We start from the raw sequence: 22,876 nt of genomic DNA, 5'->3' as shown, positions 1-22,876 counted from the left end.
CCCCCATAAAATTTTTATGTAAATATATTGAAAAATAAGCCGCATCTCGATAAAAACTGGCTTATCAAAAAAATATCAGGAGGCAAAAAAGTTTTAAAAACGTTGTGATTAACTAATGGTACGACAAAAATGAATTAATTGGAACGTGCACAAAAGTTTGGGGGGGTTTAAGGGAACATAAACCATACAAAACTGTTATGGGTTGGACAAATTTCACCATAATTTTGTTTTAAGATGTTCCTGCCATAAGAATGATACATGTCCATTTTCAATAAAAAATCTCTAATAGTTTACGATATATTGAAAAAAATCAATTTTCATTTTGTAACTTCATGGGGCTGTACCTTTTTTTATGAGCACATTTGTACTAAGGTAAGCTAGGTTCAATCGAACTATTTTTGACCCCAGAATGTGTGGTATAATTTATGACCAATCTTTTCGGGACACCCTGTATTCTTTTTGACTTATTTGCGAGTGAATATGTTCATTTTTCAACAAAGAAAACACGTTTTAGACGGTTTTTCGCAAATATCTCAAAAAGTATATACAGGGTGTCCCAGACTAATTTACCCACGCTATATCTCTTAAACAAAGAGAGATTTTCGAATGGGACAAAAAGTGATCTATTCTACTTGTAATACACTTTAATACGGCGTACAAAAAAATCATCCCCTAAATATTCATCCCTTAGTTACAACCCCTAACTTTAATTTTTTTAATAGCACCCTATATATTTTTTTATAGTTTTGGATGTGGTCTTCTATCGTCTATTCAACACATTTTTTGAAAATAAAATCGGTTTGTAAATAACCAAGAAAATATCAGTTTAGTTTTGTTAATTATGTGTCCCAGACTAATTTATACAGGCTATATTTCTTAAACGAATAGAGATTTTCGAATGGGACAAAAACTGATCTGTTACATTTGTAATACACTTTAATATGGCGTAGAAAAAAAATTATCCCCTAAATATTCATCCCTTAGTTACAACCCCTGACTTTTTTTTAAATAGCACCCGTAAGTTAGGGATGAATTTTTTCTATGCCATATGAACGTGTATTACAAATGGAATAGATCAGTTTTTGTCCCATTCGAAAATCTCTATTCGTTTAAGAAGTATAGCCTGGATAAATTAGTCTGGGACACACAATTAACAAAAATAAACTGATAGTTTCTTGGTTATTTACGAACCGATTTTTTTTTAAATAATGTGTTGAATAGACGATAAAAGACCACATCCAAAACTATAAAAAAATATACAGGGTGCTATTTAAAAAATTAAAGTTAGGGGTTGTAACTAAGGGATGAATATTTAGGGGATGATTTTTTTTGTACGTCATATTAAAGTGTATTACAAGTAGATTAGATCACTTTTTGTCCCATTCGAAAATCTCTCTTTGTTTAAGAGATATAGCGTGGGTAAATTAGTCTGGGACACCCTGTATAGTGAAAAAAAATGATGTTGGTATGAGGTCTTTAGACTAGGGCCGTAACTACATTGTCTAAGGGGGGTCCCGCAGGTGCCCCTTTTTTGACCGTGCATAGAGGTTAACGAAATATCTTCAAATGACACAATTTTAAAAAGACCTTACAGGGGCACCCTAGAACTGAACATAAAGTTTTAATTTTTCACTGGAGAAATTAGTATTTTCGACTAAAATGCAATTGGAACAGAACCCTTAGAAGGGGCCCCTGGGGCCTGAGCTCAGCTGGGCCTCCCGAGCTTAACATAAAAATTTAAATTAATACTTAGGAAATTAGTTATATCGGCGTAATAAAACCTAAAATGCCATTGGAAGAGGGGGCCAGGCTAAACTGGGGCCCCCAAGACCTTTCGTAAAGATATAAATTGTTACTGAGGAAATTAGTTATTTTGGTGAAATAAAAACTAAAATGCAACCGAAATAGCGGCCCCCGGTCCCAGCTACTTTGTCTTAACCAATTTACCCCAGACCACATCTTGGTACCACATGGTACCACATATTGAAAAGAAAGGTAAGGGTAAGATGAAATGAGTACATTGGAATCAGGCCTACCAGTAGGTACCACAGCATAATAAATCTAACAGCAGTGACGGTATTCGCCTTCGAGAGTGTCACTGCTGAAGGTACCGGATATCGTTTTCTAATATCCTCGTCAAATAGGATTCTGATCTCATTAGAGCTGTATACAATTACTTCCCGTCGGTCTCCTCTTTTTTGACATTTTCCTATCTCCGTCAATTTTTCTTCCACTTTTTCCATATCGAATTTTACCGCATTCTTGAATTTTTCTTCCACTTTTTCAATTCTCTGTATCTCTTCAGCAATCTGATTTACCTCTTCCTGCATTTTCTCAATAATAAATCTTCATATTTTTTCATTCGGTTTTGAAGTTTCAAGAAATTTTCTTTTTATTGTTTCATTGTATTATTTCATTTTGTTTTACTATCTGTTCATTTTGTTGTTTTTCTTTTAAATTTTTTAAAGCGAATAAAAAATAAGGTGATTTCAAAACTTTTTGTGTTGATCAACTAAAATAGCAATATGTAGGTTCTATTCAAGAAACTTCAGTCATAGGATCCATTAAAATGCGTTTTCAAGGGGTTAAATATCAAACATTTTTCCGGACCCCGCCTCCGCTGGGGGGTAAACCCCAGACCCCCAGCAGGGGGGCCCCATATCACCTTTGCCCCGGGGCTCCTAACATCGTAGTTACGGCCGTGCCTATAATTTGCTAGATTAGTTTTCTTTAGAACATATCAGATCAGATTCCTGTTCTTCTTTTGATCAATTTTGTGAAAAACAATTTATATTGATAAATATGAAATTTTGTTATTAACACAAAAATTAATGGTATTATATTATCATATTTTTCAGAACATGGTCACACATTCTATTTTTAGGTTGGTAAAATGCATAATGTGTTTTAGGTTGGTATAATGCATCTTACAAGACTTAAACTTGGGCCACTAAAGAAATTTTTTCAATACGTACAAGAAGCACTCCCAGTTCAGTTAAAGGAAGTCCATATCTTAAATGCAAATTATATTATGGAGAAGATTTTGGCAATGTGCAAGCCATTTATGAAAAAGGAATTATTTGACATGGTAAGAAATATTAACCGTTAATTCAAATAGAAAGAATTAGAATATGGGTGGAATGCATAAAACGTAGTAGATGCTGTTGCTTCAGCAAATAGTATCTACTTTGTAGCATTTTCTTTTACATAAAAGTATGTGCTTTTGTTAAGAAGAACATACTACACAACAGAAGTACCTACTGCTGACTGTAGTATCTACTATTAAGCGTAACGTCAGCCGTATGCGCATCACACCAATCGTGTTAGAACTAGTTTGCCATGTGCTTGTGATTTGTGAATTCACATTTCATTATCATCAGTAGCCCGACAACCCTTTTTGTGCCCTGGCTTGTTCTAGAATTTTCCGCCATTCTGTTCTGTTCTTTGCTTTGTTTTTCCAGTTGGTAATCTTAAATGTTTTCAGATCTTGTTCCGCTCGTTCCATGTATCTAAGTTTGGGTCTCCCCTTTGACCTTCTCCCTACTAGTGTCTACCTCATTATATGTTTTGGTGTTTCAGTCTCCAACATCCGTTCAACATGGCCCATCCAGCGCAGACGTCCGATCTTTATGGATGTTATGACGTCGGGTTCGTTGTATGCTGCGTATAGTTCAAGTTCAATTATATCTTCTGCGCCATACGTCATTTTCTCTCTTATTATGTGTCTACAGATTTTTCGTTCAAACGTACCTAATAGGTTCTCATCGCATTTCGACAGTGTCCATCCGACATAACAATGATGTTCGCATCATGTTCAAAGCATATACCACCAACATTCGTCGGAGTATATTCTTTTTAGTATATGCGTAGTACAAGCATAGCGTGTAAAAACATTCTAAATTTCATGTTCTTAACATATACTTCAAAGAATATTCTCGTACCGAATATACTGAGCACATTCGTATACGTAGTATCTCGGAAGATTCGTAAAAGTTTATTCTTAGAATATATCTTTATCGAATGTTCTGTGAAAGTATATTCGTAACACATACTTATAAGTACTTTTAAAATATCTTAAAAATAATTTGTATGTATAGGAAGAACAATATTAGCCTTAGAGATTATCAACTTCGTTATTTTTAGAATAATTAATAAAATTTATGTATGTAGGTAGTATTGAACGAATTCATTTCTTATAATTGTTTTAGTTGTATGGTAAAAAAGTTTAAATATTAATGTTTTAATGTTTATTATTATTATCCAGATTTAGCCATGCGGCTCACACTCCCTCTAAGGGAAAAATTGACTCATCCCAGATACCTACGGTATCAAAAGGATTGAGCTCTGGTGGGACTTTTTCCATGTTATCGAGCCCTAGGTGACTTGGAATGCAGGTGTATCTCCCAAAAATTTTCGTTCACTTCTGGCCGTCGCGAGTAGTACAGCTTTCTGCATAGTCTTATAAAGATGTTCATTCAGACCCAGCTTTTTTATGCTTTCGAGGAGGGTCTTCGGAATGAATCCAGTAGTAGACATAATAATCTGTATCGTCTGGGTACTTTGCATTCTACATTGCCTTCGTATTTGAATTTCCATATCTCTGTACTTGGCGATCTTTTCAGTAAATTTACTACGTAGATTATTGTTGTTAGGTATCGCCACAATTAGTGTTGTTTGTCTTGTTAATTTATTAACTAGTACCAGATCTGGTCTATTATGTGCCACTGTTTGGTCTGTGAGCACAGTGCGGTCGCAGTATAGCTTGTAGTTGCCATCCTCAAGTATACTCTCAGGAACGTATTGATAATACGGGAGATGGTTCGTTTGGAGAAGTCCCAGCTTGATAGCTATCTCTTGATGAAGGATTTTTCCCACTATGTCATGCCGTTCCTTGTATTCAGTTGCAGCAAATGCCTGACAGTCACCTGTAAGATGTTGGATGGTTTCTTGGGCTTGACATCCATATCGGCATCTGTCGTTTTGAACCTGAGGGTCTTTGATGATATATTTCAGGTAATTTCTGGTTGGTATAATCTGATCCTGAATGGCCAGTAATGAACCCTCCGTTTTAGGGAACATCTTTAGAGATGTCAACCAATAGTTCGATGCTGTATTGTCGACATAGTCTTGGCTAACCTCATTGGGATGTCGCCCGTGTAGAGGTTCACCCATCCAGGTGCGCATTTTTTCGTCTTTAGTGAGGTGGTTTATGCGCATTTCTGGTTCCCTCAGTTTAATCGGTGTTGTGTCATCTACTGCGCAAATAGCGCGATGTAGAGTAGATGTCTCAGCTTGCATCTGAAAATAAGTTCTTAAATTAGCAATTTGTTTATCTAATTGCTCACCTATATCCATAAGTCCTCTTCCTCCTAGATTCCGTGGTAATGTCGTTCTTTCTACTGCACTTTTAGGATGGTATTTTTGTGCTTTTGTGAGGTGTGTTCGTACTTTTCGCTGAAGATTTTCTATATCTGTTTTTGTCCACTTAACAATACCAAATGAATAGCTAAGCGCGGAACAAGCGTAGGTGTTTAGTGCCTTAAACATTTTTTTACTGTTAAGCTGTGAACGAAGCAGCTCTTTTATCCTTCCTATAAACCCAGTAGTTATCTCAGTTTTCATTTGCTTATGGTCAATTTTCCGCGCCTGCTTTACTCCAAGATATTTGTATATATCGTTTTCATTCATGGCCTCGATGTTCTGGCCATTTTGCATATCGAATCCACCGGGCTGTATCTTTCCTCTGACTATATTTAAAACGCGGCACTTGTCTAGTCCAAAGTGCATAATAATATCATTAGAGAATGTTTCTACTGTTTTTAGCATCTGTTCTAGATTGTCTCGAGTATAAGCCATTAATTTCAAATCATCCATATACAACAGATGATTAAGCTTCGCTACTACAGTATTGTTGTTTTTAATGCTAAAACCTAAGTCAGTGGAGTTTAATAGCTGTGATAGGGGGTTCATAGCCATAGGCGTAACCAGGATGATCCTAAGGGGGGGGTTACAACTACCTGAAAGGGGGGGGTTACAACTACTGGAAGGTCTCTGAGGGCTATGGTGTTAAGCGTAGAGAGCTCAAAGTACATCCCAATGGGGGGGGTTACAACCCCCAAAACCCCCCCCTGGTTACGCCTATGTTCATAGCCAAACAGAACCACAATGGACTCAGCGAGTCTCCTTGAAACAGGCCCGGTTAATTGCGATATTTTCCGTTTTGATATTGTTTTCACCAGGTATTTGGAGGTGAATTTTAGTCTTCCAACTTGTCATTATATGCCTTAAAAAGTCACTATGTTGTCATCGACTTTGCATATTCTTAAAGCCCTTTTTGTAGTCAATAAAGGCAGTAAAGAGATAACTTTTTTGGTGAATGCCTGGTTAGAAATGACTGAGTCGATGATAAGTTGTTCTTTGCAACCCATAGAACCTTTAGCGCATCCTTTCTGTTGAGGCTCTATGATATTGTTTAGAGCACAGTGTTGGTAGATACGCCGGGTTATACAGGATGTGACCAATTTATACAAAGTTGGAAGACAAGTAATTGGGCGGTACTTGGCTGGATCTTGGGTGTTTTTTTGATCCTTCGGTATTAAATAAGTGGTTTCCTGAGTTAGAAATGATGGTATTTCTAACATGATTAATTAATGTTGATAAGCACTCATGAATACTCCAAAACCTCTTAAGCCAGAAGTTCTGAACTCCATCTGGTCCAGGAGATTTCCAGTTATAAAGCTCTTTGATTTGAAACCTCTTCAGTAGTGAATGGTTCGTAGTTAGCTGTGACGTAGTGGTGACAGTTGTGCGTCGTATCTTCTATCCAGCCAGCATTGTTGTTAAGAGCAGCTGGTGTGGAAAGTTGATTTCTCCAAAACTCATGAGTCTCTTCTTGGCTTGAGTAAGACTTGTCGACACTTTCTACGGTGGAATTGAGTTTTCGGTAGAACGCCTTCTCAGAGTTCTCAAAAAGAGCATTGTCACATTTTCGGTTGTTACTAACTTTATACCTTCTTAATCGTCCTGAATAGATGGAGAGTTTTTGTTTTAATGTATCCAGACACTGTTGCGCTGTGTTATTTTCTGGATCGTATCTCGAGTGTCTTGTAGTGCTCCGCATTATTTCTTCAGCTCTCTTAATAACTTTTCTACTTGTTACACCTCTTATATATTCTGTGACTTGACCAATATCCCTACTCAGTAATTCAATTTTTCCGAGAATTCTTTTTTCCCAGGGTGCAATTCTGTTACCAGTCCTTCCGTTATTAGTACCCCGTCGTGTTCTGATCTTAACGCCCATTACATTAGCAATTGCTGTTGCTGCACAGTAGATTAGCATATGCAAATATTCCAATGTGTGGGCTTCTACGACATAATGGGGTAGGACTTCAGTGTGCACAATTTGTAACAGCGCACCTAGTTTCTTACAAGAGTTTATTCGTGATAGCGGTGGTCTGCTACCACGAAAGTGGATTTGTTCCATTAAACTCTTGTACGGCACGAGCCATTTCGTTTACTAGACTATCGCGCAACTCGTTGTTTTCCTGCTGTGTATTGTCAGGTTGAGTTTCTGGTATGGGAATCTCAGGAATCTGCTCATCAAGGATTTCATTAGGGACTTGATCTAAAACTAGCTCTTGGTTATTAATCTCCCGTTCGACTTCGCTTTTGATCGTATTACGTCTAGTCTCTGGGATAAGGTTGTTTCTTATGATTACCCGGTATTGATCTGATACTCTTTCTCCGATACCTGAATATCTGGGTACTCCCTGCAAAATTCGACATACAGCTGTTGTCTGTAGCCGATCGTTTCTTGACCGAGGTTTGTCACCTTATAATAGAAGCGCAAAATGCTTTCGTTAATGGACACAGTCCATTTGATGCGCTGCCTCGGTCGTCCCGCTTGAGTGAGCGCCGGCTGATGATCCAACGCAGCACCTTCGGCGAGTGGAGCTCTTGCTGTTGTTTGGCTCGCTTGTGGTTGTTGTTGTTGTTGTTGGGCTGTAGCTGTTTGTGTGACAGGGGCCCGCTTCCTCAACACCCTGCCACCGACGTCCCGCATGCTGTCACGTCCAGCGCCGGCTCCAGACATGACCTGGCGATCCCCAGGCAGCGATCCTAAACATAAACTATTAGTCTCCATTCTCATGGGTGTGCATTTTATACCTACTACCAGGTGTCAGTTTTTTTCCACGGCAAGTATCCCTGCTACCTTCTGGGCATTGGCGCCACGAATACCCAGAAAGCATCCCCCATTCGCAGGGGGCCGCGCCTGATAAAAGAACTGACAAAAAACTCCCACAGAAAGTGGGTTATTATTATTATTATTAAAAATTTGTTTTCATAATTGAAATGAATGTACAATCTCGAGTTTACCATGAGTATTTTTACATCCTTGGAATTTAGATACATTTAATTCAATATGGGCCATTCCAACATCAAAAAGTGCCAAAACCCACAACCAAAGGCTTTGGTGTTGCCAGCTGTCGCATCGAGTAAGCTTTTTCCCTCAACTTATCTTAAAAATTCCCACTTTTATGAAAAAATTCCTTCCTGTTTACAAAATCTGAGGAGATATGTTTAATTATTTTCAAATATTTTGATTTTTTTAAAATAATTTACAATTTGGACTGGAGCAAAAATTCCCTTTTGAGTTAGCTTTTTCCCTTTTATCACCTTTTATGTTGAAAATTCCCGCAAAAGGGAAATTTCCCTCCGATGGGCAACGCCGGATGTTGTTCGGTGAACAAACTGCAAACGGCCACTCTCATTCTTCTGTCCACTTCCTACCTGAATAGGGATTAGTGATAGGATATGGAAACAAAGGTAAAATATGAAAACGAAAACAGGCATCATTTGTATTTATGCAGTGTTAAGGACGAAGACGAACAATAAAGTACTAGGATTAAAGAACATAAATATCTCTATTTTGTTTGCGGTGCTACAAAATATAATTAATTTTATTAACTCGATATTACTTAATAGCCCAATAAATGACCGTTTTGGAGTGTAATTTTCAGGGGCAACTCCGAATTGCATGAAAATTTGGATTAAGGTTCTACTTACCCTCCACTTCAAAGTTGGATTTGTCCCATTGGTTGCTTTTACTTGGGGGGTGACAGTCACTTCTTCTCAGGGGGTGAAAAACGCGTGTTTAAAATAAGCCCGGAAATGGATAAATTGACCGATTATAAGCATTTTTAGTTCTATAAAGTTTTTTACGTAAGTCAATATTTTCGCGTTATTCGCAATTGAAAATGTTGATTTTTCGACAAAAAAACTACGTTTTCAGACCGTTTTTCGCAAATAACTCAAAAACCAAATATTTTATCGAAAAAATATTCTAAACAAAAGTATAGCTTATAAAAAATCAAAAAAAAATGGTGTATCAGTAAAGTATATAAATTAAGAAAAAGCAAAGTTGTAGCTCATGAAAAATACGTTCTTATTCGTCTAATTCCAAATCAAATAAATCAACGCGAAATCACCGAAAAATTAAGCACTTTTCGGCAAAAGCTTATTAACATTTTTAAAGTACCTAAAAAAAGATTTTTACTTGTTTTTTACAAAAGTTTCTAGCACCAAAAATAAACGAGTAACACTGAAAAAAATATTGGTCCCTTCTTTTGGTAAAAAAATTGTAAAAACCTCCCTCTATTTAGCACCCTAAATAAAATTAATCGTTACCGCTGTACCATTTTAGTCCAGAAAGCCACTGCGCATCCGCTAGGAAAAATATTCTAATTCGAATTTTTTGCACAATCTTACTCAAAAAGGACTCCTTTTAACAAATTTGCATGTTGCCAGGACCAAAAGGTGGTCAAAAAATTTTTAAACGTTTTTTTTTTGTTTTTTCCTAAAATTATTTTTTTTGTATGGAAAAAAGTTTTTTTAGGTTTTCTGGATCATTCCAAACAGAAAAGGTCTTAAGTAACTTTTCTCTAAAAATGATAGTTTTTGACATAATAAGCGATTAAAAATTGAAAAATTGAAAAAAACGTTGCCAAGGTAAGTAGATATTCTTTAAACATCGATTGATGAAATCCCGAAGAGTTTTTTGCAACACAATATTCAAAACCCCTTTGTTTTTTAATTGCTAATCAAGCGTGCGCGACACTATTTTCCACCGACAGTATGGTGCAAATGAAAGGAATAAATTCGTTATTTCGTAAACCGGCGAATTTAAGGAAAAATCCCGAAACAGGTCGATTTTTATTTTTAAGGTGTGATATTCTGGCATATATGGTATACTAGTGACGTCATCCGTCTGGGCGTGATGACGTAATCGATGATTTTTTTAAATGAGAATATGGGTCGTGTAGTAGCTCATTTGAAAGGTTCTTTAATTCTCTATTCAGTAATGTAAACATTTACATAATTATTTATACAGTGTGTCCTTCTACTTCTTTTTTTGTCAAATAATTTAATTTAATAAAAATTTTTTGGACACCCTGTATAAATAATTATGTAAATGTTTATATTGCTGAATAGAGAATTGAAGAGCCTTTCAAATGAGCTAGCACACGACCCCTATTCTCATTTAAAAAATCATCGATTACGTCATCACGTCCAGATGGATGACGTCACTAGTATACCATATATGCCACAATATCATACCTTAAAAATAAAAATCGACCTGTCTCGTGATTTTTCCTTAAAGTCGCCGGTTTACGAAATAACGAATTTATTCCTTTCATTTGCACCATACTGTCGGTGGAAAATAGTGTCGCGCACGCTTGATTAGCAATTAAAAAACAAAGGAGTTTTGAAAATTGTATTGCAAAAAACTCTTCGGGATTTCATCAATCGATGTTTAAAAAATATATACCTACTTTGGCAACATTCAAATTTTCAGTTGTTCACATAGTTTTTGAGGGTTAAAAATGGCCGATTTCGCAATTTTTCAATTTTTAATCGCTTATATGTCAAAAACTATCATTTTTAGATAAAAGTCACTAAAGGCCTTTTCTGTTTGGAATGATCCAAAAAAACCTAAAAAAAAACTTTTTTCCGTGCAAAAAAAATAATTTTAGGAAAAAAACAAAAAAAAAACGTTTAAAAATTTTTTGACCACCTTTTGGTCCTGGCAACATGCAAATTTGTTAAAAGGAGTCCTTTTTGAGTAAGATTGTGCAAAAAATCCGAATTAGAACATTTTTCCTAGCGGATGCGCAGTGGCTTTCTGGACTATTTATTTTAACTGTATGTATATTGTTTATATGATCTGTAAGTTTGATTGGCTTGAAATGCGTATTTTTTAAAAAATTTGATTTTATAATAAAACAAAATTTTCTAAAAATTTTTGAAAAATTTCCTTTTTTTAAAATAACTTGAAAAGTATTAGTGATAAGAAAAATCTTAAAGAGTAAAAAAATATAGGTTTTGTTATTATAAATATGATAGTTTCATTTTGTTTTTCCGCAAGATAAAAATTGGTTAAGATATGGCTGTTCAAAATTTGCATACACTCGTGATTAGTGACCCGTTCAAGCTATTTTAATTATAACCATTTCAAAAATAAGCACTTTAAACCGGTGAGACTGACAGATCATATAAAAAATATATAAGTAAGTAAATTGTTTGTAAAGCGGTAGCGATTAATTTCATTTGAGGAGCTAAACACGGGAAGATTTGCATGATTTTTTTACAAAAAAAAAAAGAGGGCCAACTTTATATTGAGCGTAACTCGCTTATTTTTAATGCTAGAAACTTTTATGAACAATTCTAATAAAGCTTTTTATAAACACTTTACAAAAGTTTAAATAGGTTTTTCCCGAAAAGTGCTTAATTTTTCGGTGATTTCACCTTGAAATATTCGATTTGGAATTAGACGCACAAGAACGTATTTTTCATGAGCTACAACTTTGTTTTTACTCGATTGATAGACTTTACTGATACACAATTTTTTTCAGTTTTTTATGAGCTACACTTTTGCTGAAGATATTTTTTCGATCAAGTATTTACTTTTTGAGTTATATGCGAAAAACCGTCCGAAAACGTAGTTTTTTTGTCGAAAAATAAACATTTCCAATCAAATATAACTCGAAAAGTATTGACTTACATAAAAACTCTATAGTACAAAAGTTGCTTAAAATCGGTCAATTTATCCATTTCCTGTCTTATCCTGAGTATATGTTTTTTCACCCCCGAGAAGGGGCGACTGTCACCCCCCAAGTAAAAGCAACCAACGACACAATTTCAACTTTGAAGTGGAGGGTAAGTAGAACCTATATCCAAAATTTTCGTACAATTCGGAGTTGCCCCTGAAAATTACACGGTATCGCCGTATTTCCCGTTCATTTACTGGGCTATAAATGGTACCTAGGTAAGTAAATATAAGTATATAAATTTTAGTTACTTAGGTATAGTTTAGTTTAGCCAAATATTACATAATATTTATATAAATAACTAAAATTTATATATTATATGTACTTACTTTTTAAGTAATATTGTAAAATGTACTAACTACATTCTCATATGCAATTGAAATATGTAAATATAATAGGTAGGTACTTGATAGAACCAGTAGAACCTAAGATGAGATTAGATGATGCTGAAAACATACTTTTGAGCAATATAGTACTTCCTTGGAATATTCTTAAAAGTATATTTAAGTATATTCTTCCAATATACTAAAAAAAGTGCGGTAGTACGTTCTAAGTATATAAATAGAAGGTTTATAGCACTTCCTTGGAATATTCTAAAAAGTATATTTTTGGTATATACTGAAAAGAAGTGCGGTAGTACATTCTAGGTATATAAATAGAACGTTTAAGTACTGTAATGTAGTATATACTCAGTATCTGCTCTGCACATTCGCAATGGTAATTACGCATATTCTCAGCATATACTTTTTCTGAAAAGTATGTTTTATGAACTATGAATCTACTAGAACATGAAATTGTTATATGGGATGTCTCTGATCCATATATAAACCACCGGTTTTATCAGGGTTTTGTATATTTTGCATTTGGTTTTTCTTGTAATGTTGTTAGATCGTAGATGTTTAATTAGGCCATTATATGTTTTATTAGCAATATGTATTCTTCCCTTAACTTCTTCAATGACATTGTTATCTGCGGTAACTAGTGAACCTAGATATGTAAAAATTTTCACGCTTTCGATGTTATATGTAGTCGCCTATTGTCAGATTCTGTAGGTTGCTTTGGCCTGTCGATTTGCTGGCTTTCATGTATTTGGTTTTTATTTCATTAATGTTTAGGCCACTGTTTTATGCCGCTCTTTCTATTTCATTAAATGAATACCTACAGGATAGGGTATCTCCCCGTCGTAGGCCCTTGAATTCACGTAGGTACCTATTGGGACCGTGCAAGTTCGGAAAAGCGACACCTGGTTTCATAGCTCGGCAACATTTTTCGCACTTTTAATTATATTGGCCAATCATATTGGTCCTGGTTACTGGACAATTGTCAAGGCTATAGCCCAAAAAAATTATAAGAAGAAAAAGTAATATTAAGGTTATGTTATTAAAAGGTAAACAATTGTATGTAGTAAATAAAATTAATTATTAAAATGCACTAATACAAGCCAAATACAATTAATTAAATTTACTTTTATGTAATAATTAGCAACATATAATTTTTCTTCTTCATTGACAGTAGATATGACATATACGTCAATTTGACAATTTCAATTGACAATGAATTATTTAATAAACTTGCAAGATTTCTCCGTTATTCGCTCACGATCGTTTCTCATATCCCCTCCAAGTACTTGCACACGGCGAATATAATTATTATTAGAATTTTACAGGAGTAAAAATGAGTGACTCAGATTCCGAAGCGACAAAAGAGTTAGGCGAGGATAAAAATGAACAATTGTTCATTCAAATTCATAAATGCTGCAATTTTGTAACAAAAGACACCTACACCGAAGTCGTTCATCCACCAACTTTGCTTAAACTGAAGCAAATATGTACTACTTACCTAGCAAATACTTCAAAAGCGTAGTTCATTATTCTATGTATTTGGTAAATAGTAGCATATGCTACAGAGAGGAAAGTAAATAAGTTTAGTAAAAACTTCAAAAATGTAGTACATACCTACTTGAAGCATTAGCAGATACTACGTTTTGTGCATTCCACCCAATGAGCATAATATACTATATATTATATTCTTCTTATAGTTCCTTCTCCTATCGGAGGTTGGCTATCATCACAGCTAAACGTACCTTATTGGATGCAGCTCTGAAAAGATCTACTGAGATGCAACTATACCTACCACTCTCTTAAGTTTCTCAGCCAGAAAATTTTTCTTCTACCTATGGATCTTTTCCACTTAATTTTGCCCTGCATTATGAGCCTTAATATCTCATATTGCGCACCTCTAGTAATGTGGCCTAAATATTCCAGCTTTCTTGTTTTGATGTTCTTTATCACCTCGCAATCCTTTTGTAGCCTTCTTAACACTTCTGCTTTCGTAACTCGTTGGATCCATGGTATTTTCATAATCCTCCTATAGCACCACATCTCAAATACTTCCAACTTCTTTATGTTGTCTACTTTCAGTGTCCAGCTTTCCATTCCATACAACAAAGTCGAGAACACGTAGTATTCAAAATCTCGATTAACAAACGTCTCGATTAACAAACATTTTTTTCATTTTTATAAATGCTTTTCTTGCAATTTCGATGCGTGTCCTGACTTCTCTACCTTGGTCGTCGTTTTCTGTTACCCATGTTCCCAGATATTTGTAGTTATTCACTCTTTCTTCTTGTTTTCCCTCGATATCTAGTCTTACTAGTGTGTGTTGCTTAGAAATAATCATGAACTTGGTTTTCTTAACGTTCATTTGTAGTCCATATTTTATACTGACTTGATGACAATGCAATCTATTTACCAATCGTTGCAGTGCTTCTAGACTGTCTGCAAAAATAGCGGTGTCGTCTGAGAATCTTATGTTGTTCAAGATTTTTCTGTTTATTGATATACCCTGTTCTTCCTCTGATATTACTTCCTTAAAAATACCTTCGCTGTACAGATTAAATAACAATGGAGACAACACGCAGCCCTGTCTAACACCTCTTTTGATTTCTATGGTTTCCGTTTCGACATTTTCGATTTTAACCTTTGCTTTTTGGTATGTTTTGGTATGCTATAAGGTATTTGGTATATCGTATACATATATTATATGTACCTATATGCAAATCGGTAATAGAATACAATAGGTACACAGTTCTTGAGAGTGGTGAGTTATTCCTTACTTCTTTATTAGTTATCATCGTGTGAATATTTCATGTCCGATTATATTGGATATCTAATATATAAACACAAATAAAAAAAAGTAAATTAGTAAAAGTGGTGAGTAGTAAAAGTACCTACATTATTTTTTGTTTCAGTTAATAACTCACCCGCCAACTATAAATATGCAGGATTTCTTCGAAGATTGCGTTCCAGCTTCATGTATGCCTTCCAATTATGGAGGAGAATTAGGTGCTCTTGATGAATTACATGAGGAATCGAATAATTATCTTGCAAAACTCAAAACATTTTACGAAATTGAAGAAAAACAGATTCAACAGTACAAAAAGGCCTAATTGTGTTATAAGGATATTGTAGATTTATTTATTAAAAATCTTAATTAAATAATGTATTTTAATATATCTAGCAGTGAATAAATATTGTCACGGTCCCAGGCCGGCCCTGTCAACACCAGAAGCTTCTGGTGACGAACTGTCTGAGACCCCTTCCGTGGGCGAGACACTTGTTTACAATCGGCGTATCTAGAAGACCATCGATATAAACCTTTTTTTTATTGCTCTGTAAATAATATTTACCTTTATATGTTTCTGGAAATCAGTAGACTAATTGTACATAACTATATGTATAAATAAACATTTTTGGAATTAGAGTTAGTTGTGAATTTGAATGCGTCGGTGTATTTTGATATGTATCGAGCGCGGTATTTTTGAATTTGTAATTATCTAAATAAATTATTAGTTTTGATGTAATAAATAAATTAGATATCGTAGTTTGTAAAATAAAAGATATAAATCCATTGGTTTTCATTTGTTTAGTTGTAAGTTATTAAAAATAAATAAAGTCAACTAAAATTAAACTTAGTGCCTAAACATAAATAATAAAATAGTAAAGTCAACCGCATAAAGTCAGTTTTGTAACACTGGTGTCGAAGTGGAATAGTTTAAATAAATAAATATCAATTCGTAATAAATAAAGTGTGTGACCATGTCTTCTCAGTATTAGCCGAAAGTTTGTGACCTGCGCGTTACGGAGCTCAGAACAGAATTGGAAAATCGCGAGTTTAACACGGCTGGGAAAAAGTCTGATCTAGTCGATCGTCTGAAGAACGCACTGCAAGAAGAGGGGCATGATCCAGAAACCTATGTGTTTGAGGATTTTGATTTCGTCAATTTCTAAAGAGATTTCTCAGGTTTCGACAGACATTACATCGTTAGAGAACAAAGTTTCTGGTGAAATCTCCCAAGTTTCGGCGGATATAACATCATTAGAACATAAAGTTTCTAGTGAGATTTTGAAAGTTTCGGGTGATATTTCATCCCTTGAAAGCAAGATGACTAACGAGATCTCTGCTAGCATCTCCAAAGTCACTTCTGATTTTGACGACAAGATATCGTCCCTTCGACATCTGCTTTTGAAGAAAAGATCAAGGAAATAGAAAAGAAAATGGAGGAAACGGAAAAAGTAGACAAAGGGATGGAACCCATCTTAACAGACATTAAAGATGATGAAACCAAATACAAATTGGAGCCACGGTCGATAGTTGAAGGGAGTGTGAGTTTTGCGCGTGTTAAGGTGCCAAATTTCGACGGAAAGTCGTCATGAAACAATTATATGAAACAATTCGATGAAACAATTCGAATCGGCGGCCAGAGCGAACGGATGGTCCGAAAAAGAAAAGGCTGTAAACCTCACTATTGCTCTTAGAGGCGACGCTTTGGATGTTCTCCAGACCATAGCCGTAGAGGAGACAGATGACTTCAAACAGCTCAAAAAGAGACTGAATATGCGATACGGGCACGAACATTTAGAGCATGTCTATCAGTCGCAGTTTAAAAATCGAAGACAAAAGAAAGATGAAGCTCTGCAAGAATACGAGGTAGATATTGCCAGGTTAGTACGAAATGCTTATCTAACAGCTCAAATGTTCAAACATTCATTGACGGCCTTCGTGATCATGAAATACAAAGAACACTGTGAATAGCTCGTCACAAGACTCTGGTCGATGTCTTGCCCGCCGCCCTCGAATACGAATCAGCTACCCAGGCCTCTGGCGGTACAGTAAAGTTAGAACTGTGAAAGCAGAAGAGGATAAAGACAAACTGGACCAGATTGTCAATATGATAAAGGGCATTTCACACTAGAAAACGAAGACCATAAGGTGTTGGAATTGTGGTGAAATAGGACACGTACGAAGTTCGTGTAAGTATCCCAGGTACGACACGAATCGAGAAACCCACCAGCAGGAAAACTAGAACGGGTCGGCCTTAGGGGGGCAGCATCGACCCGCAACTTTTCCAAAGACCCTCTTATATTAATAGCTTCTTTGAAATGTCGTGAAGATAGTGTATATGTAGACGGAGAAATAAATGGTGAAAAGTATACATTGTTGGTGGATACCGGAGCGACCAAGACCATTATACGACCGTCAGTTATAAACAGTCGCAAGAAGCTCTTGCCAGCGAGGTTGCGATTGCGGACTGCCACAGGTGAAAATGCCAACACCCACGGAGAAATCCAGATACAGTTATAGGTCTGGATCCCGCGTATGAAAAAAAGTTGATGAATAGCAAGCTGAAAATTTTTTAATAGCTTAAGGGTGTCTAGTCGGATAAACTTTGATATATGGGAACACTGGAACAGGGGCCGTTTTAATTGTGGAACAGGTTAAAAATTTGGAACGGTCACACCACGAAAACGGCACTTTTATTTTGTCCGACAGAACAGACTTAGACTCTCCGAACAGAGATTAAACTCTCATGCAAAAATCAGACTGCTATTTATCACCTGTCATAATTCCTGTCATTTGACGTATTCTACCTGTTCCACTCATTAAAACGCCCATTCGGTGATAAATAGCAGTTGAGTTGTGCATGAGAGTTTAATCTCTGTTCGAAGAGTTTAAGTCTGTTCTGTCGGACAAAATACATGTGCCGTTTTCGTGGTCTGACCGTTCCAAATTTTTAACCTGTTCCACAATTAAAACTTACCCTGTTCCAGTGTTCCCATATATCAAAGTTTGTCCGACTAGACAACCTTAAGCTATTAACAAATTTTCAGCTTGCTATTAATCAACTTTTTTTTCATACGCGGGATCCAGACCTATTAGGAATTGGAGCAGAAAAGTTCGTCCATACTATCATAGTTGCAGATATCGAAGAAGATGTTATATTAGGAATGGAAGTAATAAATTTGCATGGATTTCAATGGGATTTTAAGAATACAGTAATCAAAGTTGGCAACGAGGAGGTATTTCTTCATCCACATGATGACAGCACTGTGCTAGCAGTCATTAAAGAAGATACAATTGTCTCTACGAGGAGTGAAACGATCATCGTAGCGCGGCTACAGGGAATTGTAGAAGAATGAATAACCGTTATGATGGAGCCATGGAACCACGACGAGGAGGTTGGCCGAGGAATCATAATTGGAAAGGAATTGGTTACTTCTGCTAAAGAAATTCCCGTGAGATTGATTAATGTCAATGACTACCCGGTGACCATCAAGAAGGAGACAAAAGTGGGAACTTGTGTACCCGTGACGTCCATAATCCGTCAGACGACAACATCAGATAATTCCAACGACAAGTTCGACCAAATGGTTGCAGTTGCAGGCCAATCTCTAAATCAAGTGGAGAAAAGGAAATTAAGGGAATTTCTTCGGCAATATCGTGACATATTCGTACCGAAAGGAGGAAAGACAGGAAGAACGACAGTTGTCAAACATAAAATTGACACTGGTACCGCTAGGCCAATTCGTCAAATAGCACGACGATTACCACAGGCGAAGAGAGAGGAAGCTGAAAGTATTGTTCAAGAAATGAAGAAAGACGGGGTGATAGAACCTTCTACGAACCCATGAGTCTCTCCGGTGGTCCTGGTCAAGAAGAAAGATGGAACGACGAGGTTCTGTGTGGACTACCGTTTGTTGAACAATGTTACTAAGAAGGATAGTTATCCTCTGCCTCGGATCGACGACACGTTGGACACATTGACTGGAAGTAAATTGTTTTCTACGTTGGACTTGAAGTCTGGATATTGGCAGGTAGAAATGGATCCAGTGGACAAGGAGAAGACGGCCTTCACTACAGGATCTAGATTATGGGAATTCAACGTTATGCCGTTTGGACTCTGTAATTCTCCTGCGACATTTGAGAGGCTTATGGAAAATGTGTTGAGAGGGTTATCTTGGAAAACGTGCCTGGTGTATTTAGACGACATAATCGTTTTGGGGAGACCTGAAGAATTTAGAAGACGTTTTAAATCTACTTAAAGCTGCCCAGTTAATGTTAATCCCCAAGAAATGCCATCTATTTCAAAGTAAAGTCAATTATTTAGGTCATAGAGTCAGCAAAGAAGGAGTGGCCGTTGATAAAGGAAAAATCGATTCCATTAAGGAATGGCCTGAACCAACTGATAAACATCAAGTGAGAAGTTTTCTGAAACTATGTACTTACTACCGGACGTTCATTAAGAAGTTTGCAGATATCGCTAAGAAGCCATTAACGCGACTTACAGAGGAAGCAAGAGATTATTGTTGGGATGGAGACTGCCAGAAGGAGAGTGCATCTTAGACACGGATGCAAGTAATGTGGGAATTGAAGGAGTGCTGTCTCAGATTCAAGGAGGACAGGAACGAGTTCTGGGATATTTTAGTAAAGTGCTTTCAAAACCTGAACCAAATTACTGCATCACGAGAAGAGAACTTCTAGCAGTAGTAAAATCAGTGGAACACTTCTATCTTCTATCAATACCTCTATGGAAAGAAGTTTCTAATCCGAACCGACCATGCCGCCCTTAAAAGGTTAATGCAGTTTAAGAATCCAGAGGGTCAGATAGCCAGATGCATTGAACGACTTCAAGAATACGATTTCAAGATTGAGCATCGGGCCGGAGTTAGCCACAGGAACGCTGATTCTCTATCTAGAAGGCCGTGCCCAGCAGAGTGTTCCCATTGTAACAAAATGGAGTCAAAGGAAGCAGTAGTACTAAGAACAACAGTGGTCAACGACGAGTGGACGCCTATCAAGATCAAGGAAGAACAAGAGAAAGATCCAGTTTTACAGAAGATTCGAAAATGGAAAAAAGAAAATCGTCGACCATCTTGGCAGGAAATATCAAGTCTAGGCTCAGCAGTTAACACGTATTGGGCCCAGTGGGACTCATTTATCTTGGAAGATAGCTTGCTTAAATGAGTAATGGAAAATGACGATGGTTCAGCGAGGAGAACAGAGTTGGTGATTCCAAGGAGCAGAGTAGCCGAAGTCCTTCGTCAGTTACACGACAGTCCATCAGGAGGGCATTCTGGTGTAAAGAAAGCCTTTCAGAGAATTCGGGAACGGTTAAATTGGATGAATAGTTCCGACGATGTAAAGGACTGGTGTAAGAAATGTACTACCTGTGCTACGAGTAACGGATCTTACCGGAAAAGAAAGGCTCCTATGAGACAGTATAATGTTGTAAGTCCGTTTGAAAGAATAACTTTGGATATTGCCGGGCCATTTCCAGAAAGTGAAAATGGATGCAAATACATGTTGGTGGTAATGGATTACTTCACGAAATGGGTTGAGATCTACGCAATTCCAGACCATAAGCCGCCACTATTGCAGATGTGTTAATCAAAGACTACATCAGCCCATTTGGAGTGCCTCTGGAGATCCATAGTGACCAAGGAAGGAACTTTGAGAGCGATCTATTTCAGGGAATTTGTGATAGACTACGCATGAAGAAGACAAGAACCACGTCCTATCACCCGCAATCGGTTGGAATGGTGGAGCGTATGAATAAGACAGTCGGCAAGTATTTGACAAAGATGGTGTCCAATCATCAGCGGGACTGGGACCAGTACCTTCCGTTATTCGCAATGGCCTATAGATCTAATGTTAATGAATCAACGGGCCAAACACCAGCAAAAGTCCTATTTGGACGGGAGATGCGTCTACCCTGTGATCTAGAGTTTGGATGTCGACCTGGAGAAGATGTGGCTGGTGAGGATTATGTGAATGAATTGCGAAGAAGAATGGACGATATACATGAGTTGGTCCGTTCTCATCTTCAGATCGCTAGCGACCGAATGAAGAAACGGTACGATACCCAAGCCGAGAAGGGATGTTTCAAGGAGAACGACAAAGTCTGGCTTTATAATCCAAAGAAGCGAACAGGTTCTTCTCTATAGTTGCAGCAGTTCTGGGAAGGCCCGTACTTCATTGTAAAGAAAATTGACGATATTATCTACCGAATAAGCAAGATTCCTAGGGGAAATCCAATGATAGTCCACATAACCGGTTGGTGCCGTACGAGGGAGACCATGCCGCAGATGAAGAAGTGGAAGTAAATCAAGTTCAATAAATACCTAACCTCACGTTTGAGGAGTTCATGGGGCCTATGGAGGTACGGGTAAAGCAAATCATGGTGTTACCACTGAAGAAAAGCGAGATTTACTTGCACTTCCCGATGACTATTCACTGGCCCATACCATCCCGGTCAGTATCAAAGACGCACGAGAGTTGGCATTCGCCTTTCGAAGGAAGCTTGGTCGAGTTACAGAACTTCAATGCCAACTGCCAGCTCCTGGGAAAGCATTAGGTCTGTTCCAACCAACAGTCAAACTAGTCAGAAATCGTCAGCAAACATTTGGCCAGTGGAAGAACATAATGCAGTCATCAGTGCTATCCCCTCTACTCGCGCTGGTCGACTATTCGTTGATGGTTTTTGACTGGTTTGACCGCTAGTTGGAACAAACCTATTGAAACTCCAAGATGCATCACGTTACCTATTCTATCTGTAACAAGATCTGTAACAAGACCGTCCCCTGCCACTTTTATACACCTGGGAGTTGTAAAAGAGGGTCCAGTTGCAGATACCAGCATCCAGGTGAGGAAGGGGTAATGTCACGGTCCCAGGCCGGCCCTGTCAACACCACAAGCTTCTGGCGACGACCTGTCTGAGACCCTTTCCGTGGGCGACACACTTGTTTACAATCGGCGTATCTAGAAGACCATCGATATAAACCTTTTTTTTTATTGCTCTGTAAATAATAGGTTTGTTCCAGCAGAATCTTGAACTAATTCAGGATTGTACTGAGCGTACGCTTTACATAAAATGCGTTCCAGCAACGAGAAGTTCAGGATTATAAATTTACGGGGCTTATTGGTTCTGTGTTCTAGCCCAAAGAACTTTTAATTCCGAACCAATCTAGAATCGTAAATTCAATCCTCGATTTTAAACTGGATTTTTAGTTCACACATGCGTAAATCTTGATTAATCGAATGTCGAAAGTTCGAAGCTTCATTGTTTATTTTTGTTATTCTATATGTGTCAGTAAAGGCCGCGTCCCACCATCAAATAATTTGATCAAACTGGTTTGAGCAAACTGAAAGTGACAGTTAGTGACGTCACATCCTGAGTGTTCATTGTGGATAATAATGAAACATTTTAATTTTAAATAAAGTACGAACAAGTTAGATAACTCAATACAAAAAATTTGATCAAACTAGACCGATAGTGAGAGCACAGATTTTTAGAATTTCAAAAAAACTGCAATTGTGACGTCACTTTGACGTACATCCGGAGTTTGCTCAAACTGTTTGATCAAATTATTTGATGGTGAGACGCGGCCTTAAAGTGTGTCAGCTTTTTCTGTATTGTGGAAATACTTACA

General features: G+C 36.9%; 1 protein-coding gene across 2 annotated transcripts in view; it reads left to right on the top strand.

The window, feature by feature from the left end:
- The window catches only part of LOC114334084 (alpha-tocopherol transfer protein-like), a 131,874-nt gene extending 116,267 nt beyond the window's left edge, over window positions 1-15,607 (top strand). For both annotated transcript variants that reach the window (XM_050645581.1, XM_050645580.1), the window contains exons 4-5: window positions 2,912-3,088; window positions 15,358-15,607. In XM_050645581.1, the coding sequence (XP_050501538.1) occupies window positions 2,912-3,088; window positions 15,358-15,555 (375 nt within the window). In that variant the 3' untranslated portion in view covers window positions 15,556-15,607. The remainder of the gene's footprint in view (window positions 1-2,911; window positions 3,089-15,357) is intronic.
- Window positions 15,608-22,876: the final 7,269 nt, after the last annotated feature.

The sequence above is a fragment of the Diabrotica virgifera genome, chromosome 3 (genome assembly GCF_917563875.1).
Source record: "Diabrotica virgifera virgifera chromosome 3, PGI_DIABVI_V3a".
Taxonomy (NCBI): Eukaryota; Metazoa; Arthropoda; class Insecta; order Coleoptera; family Chrysomelidae; genus Diabrotica; species Diabrotica virgifera.
Note: the sequence above shows the minus strand (reverse complement) of the source record. Positions and strands in the feature narration are given on the sequence as shown.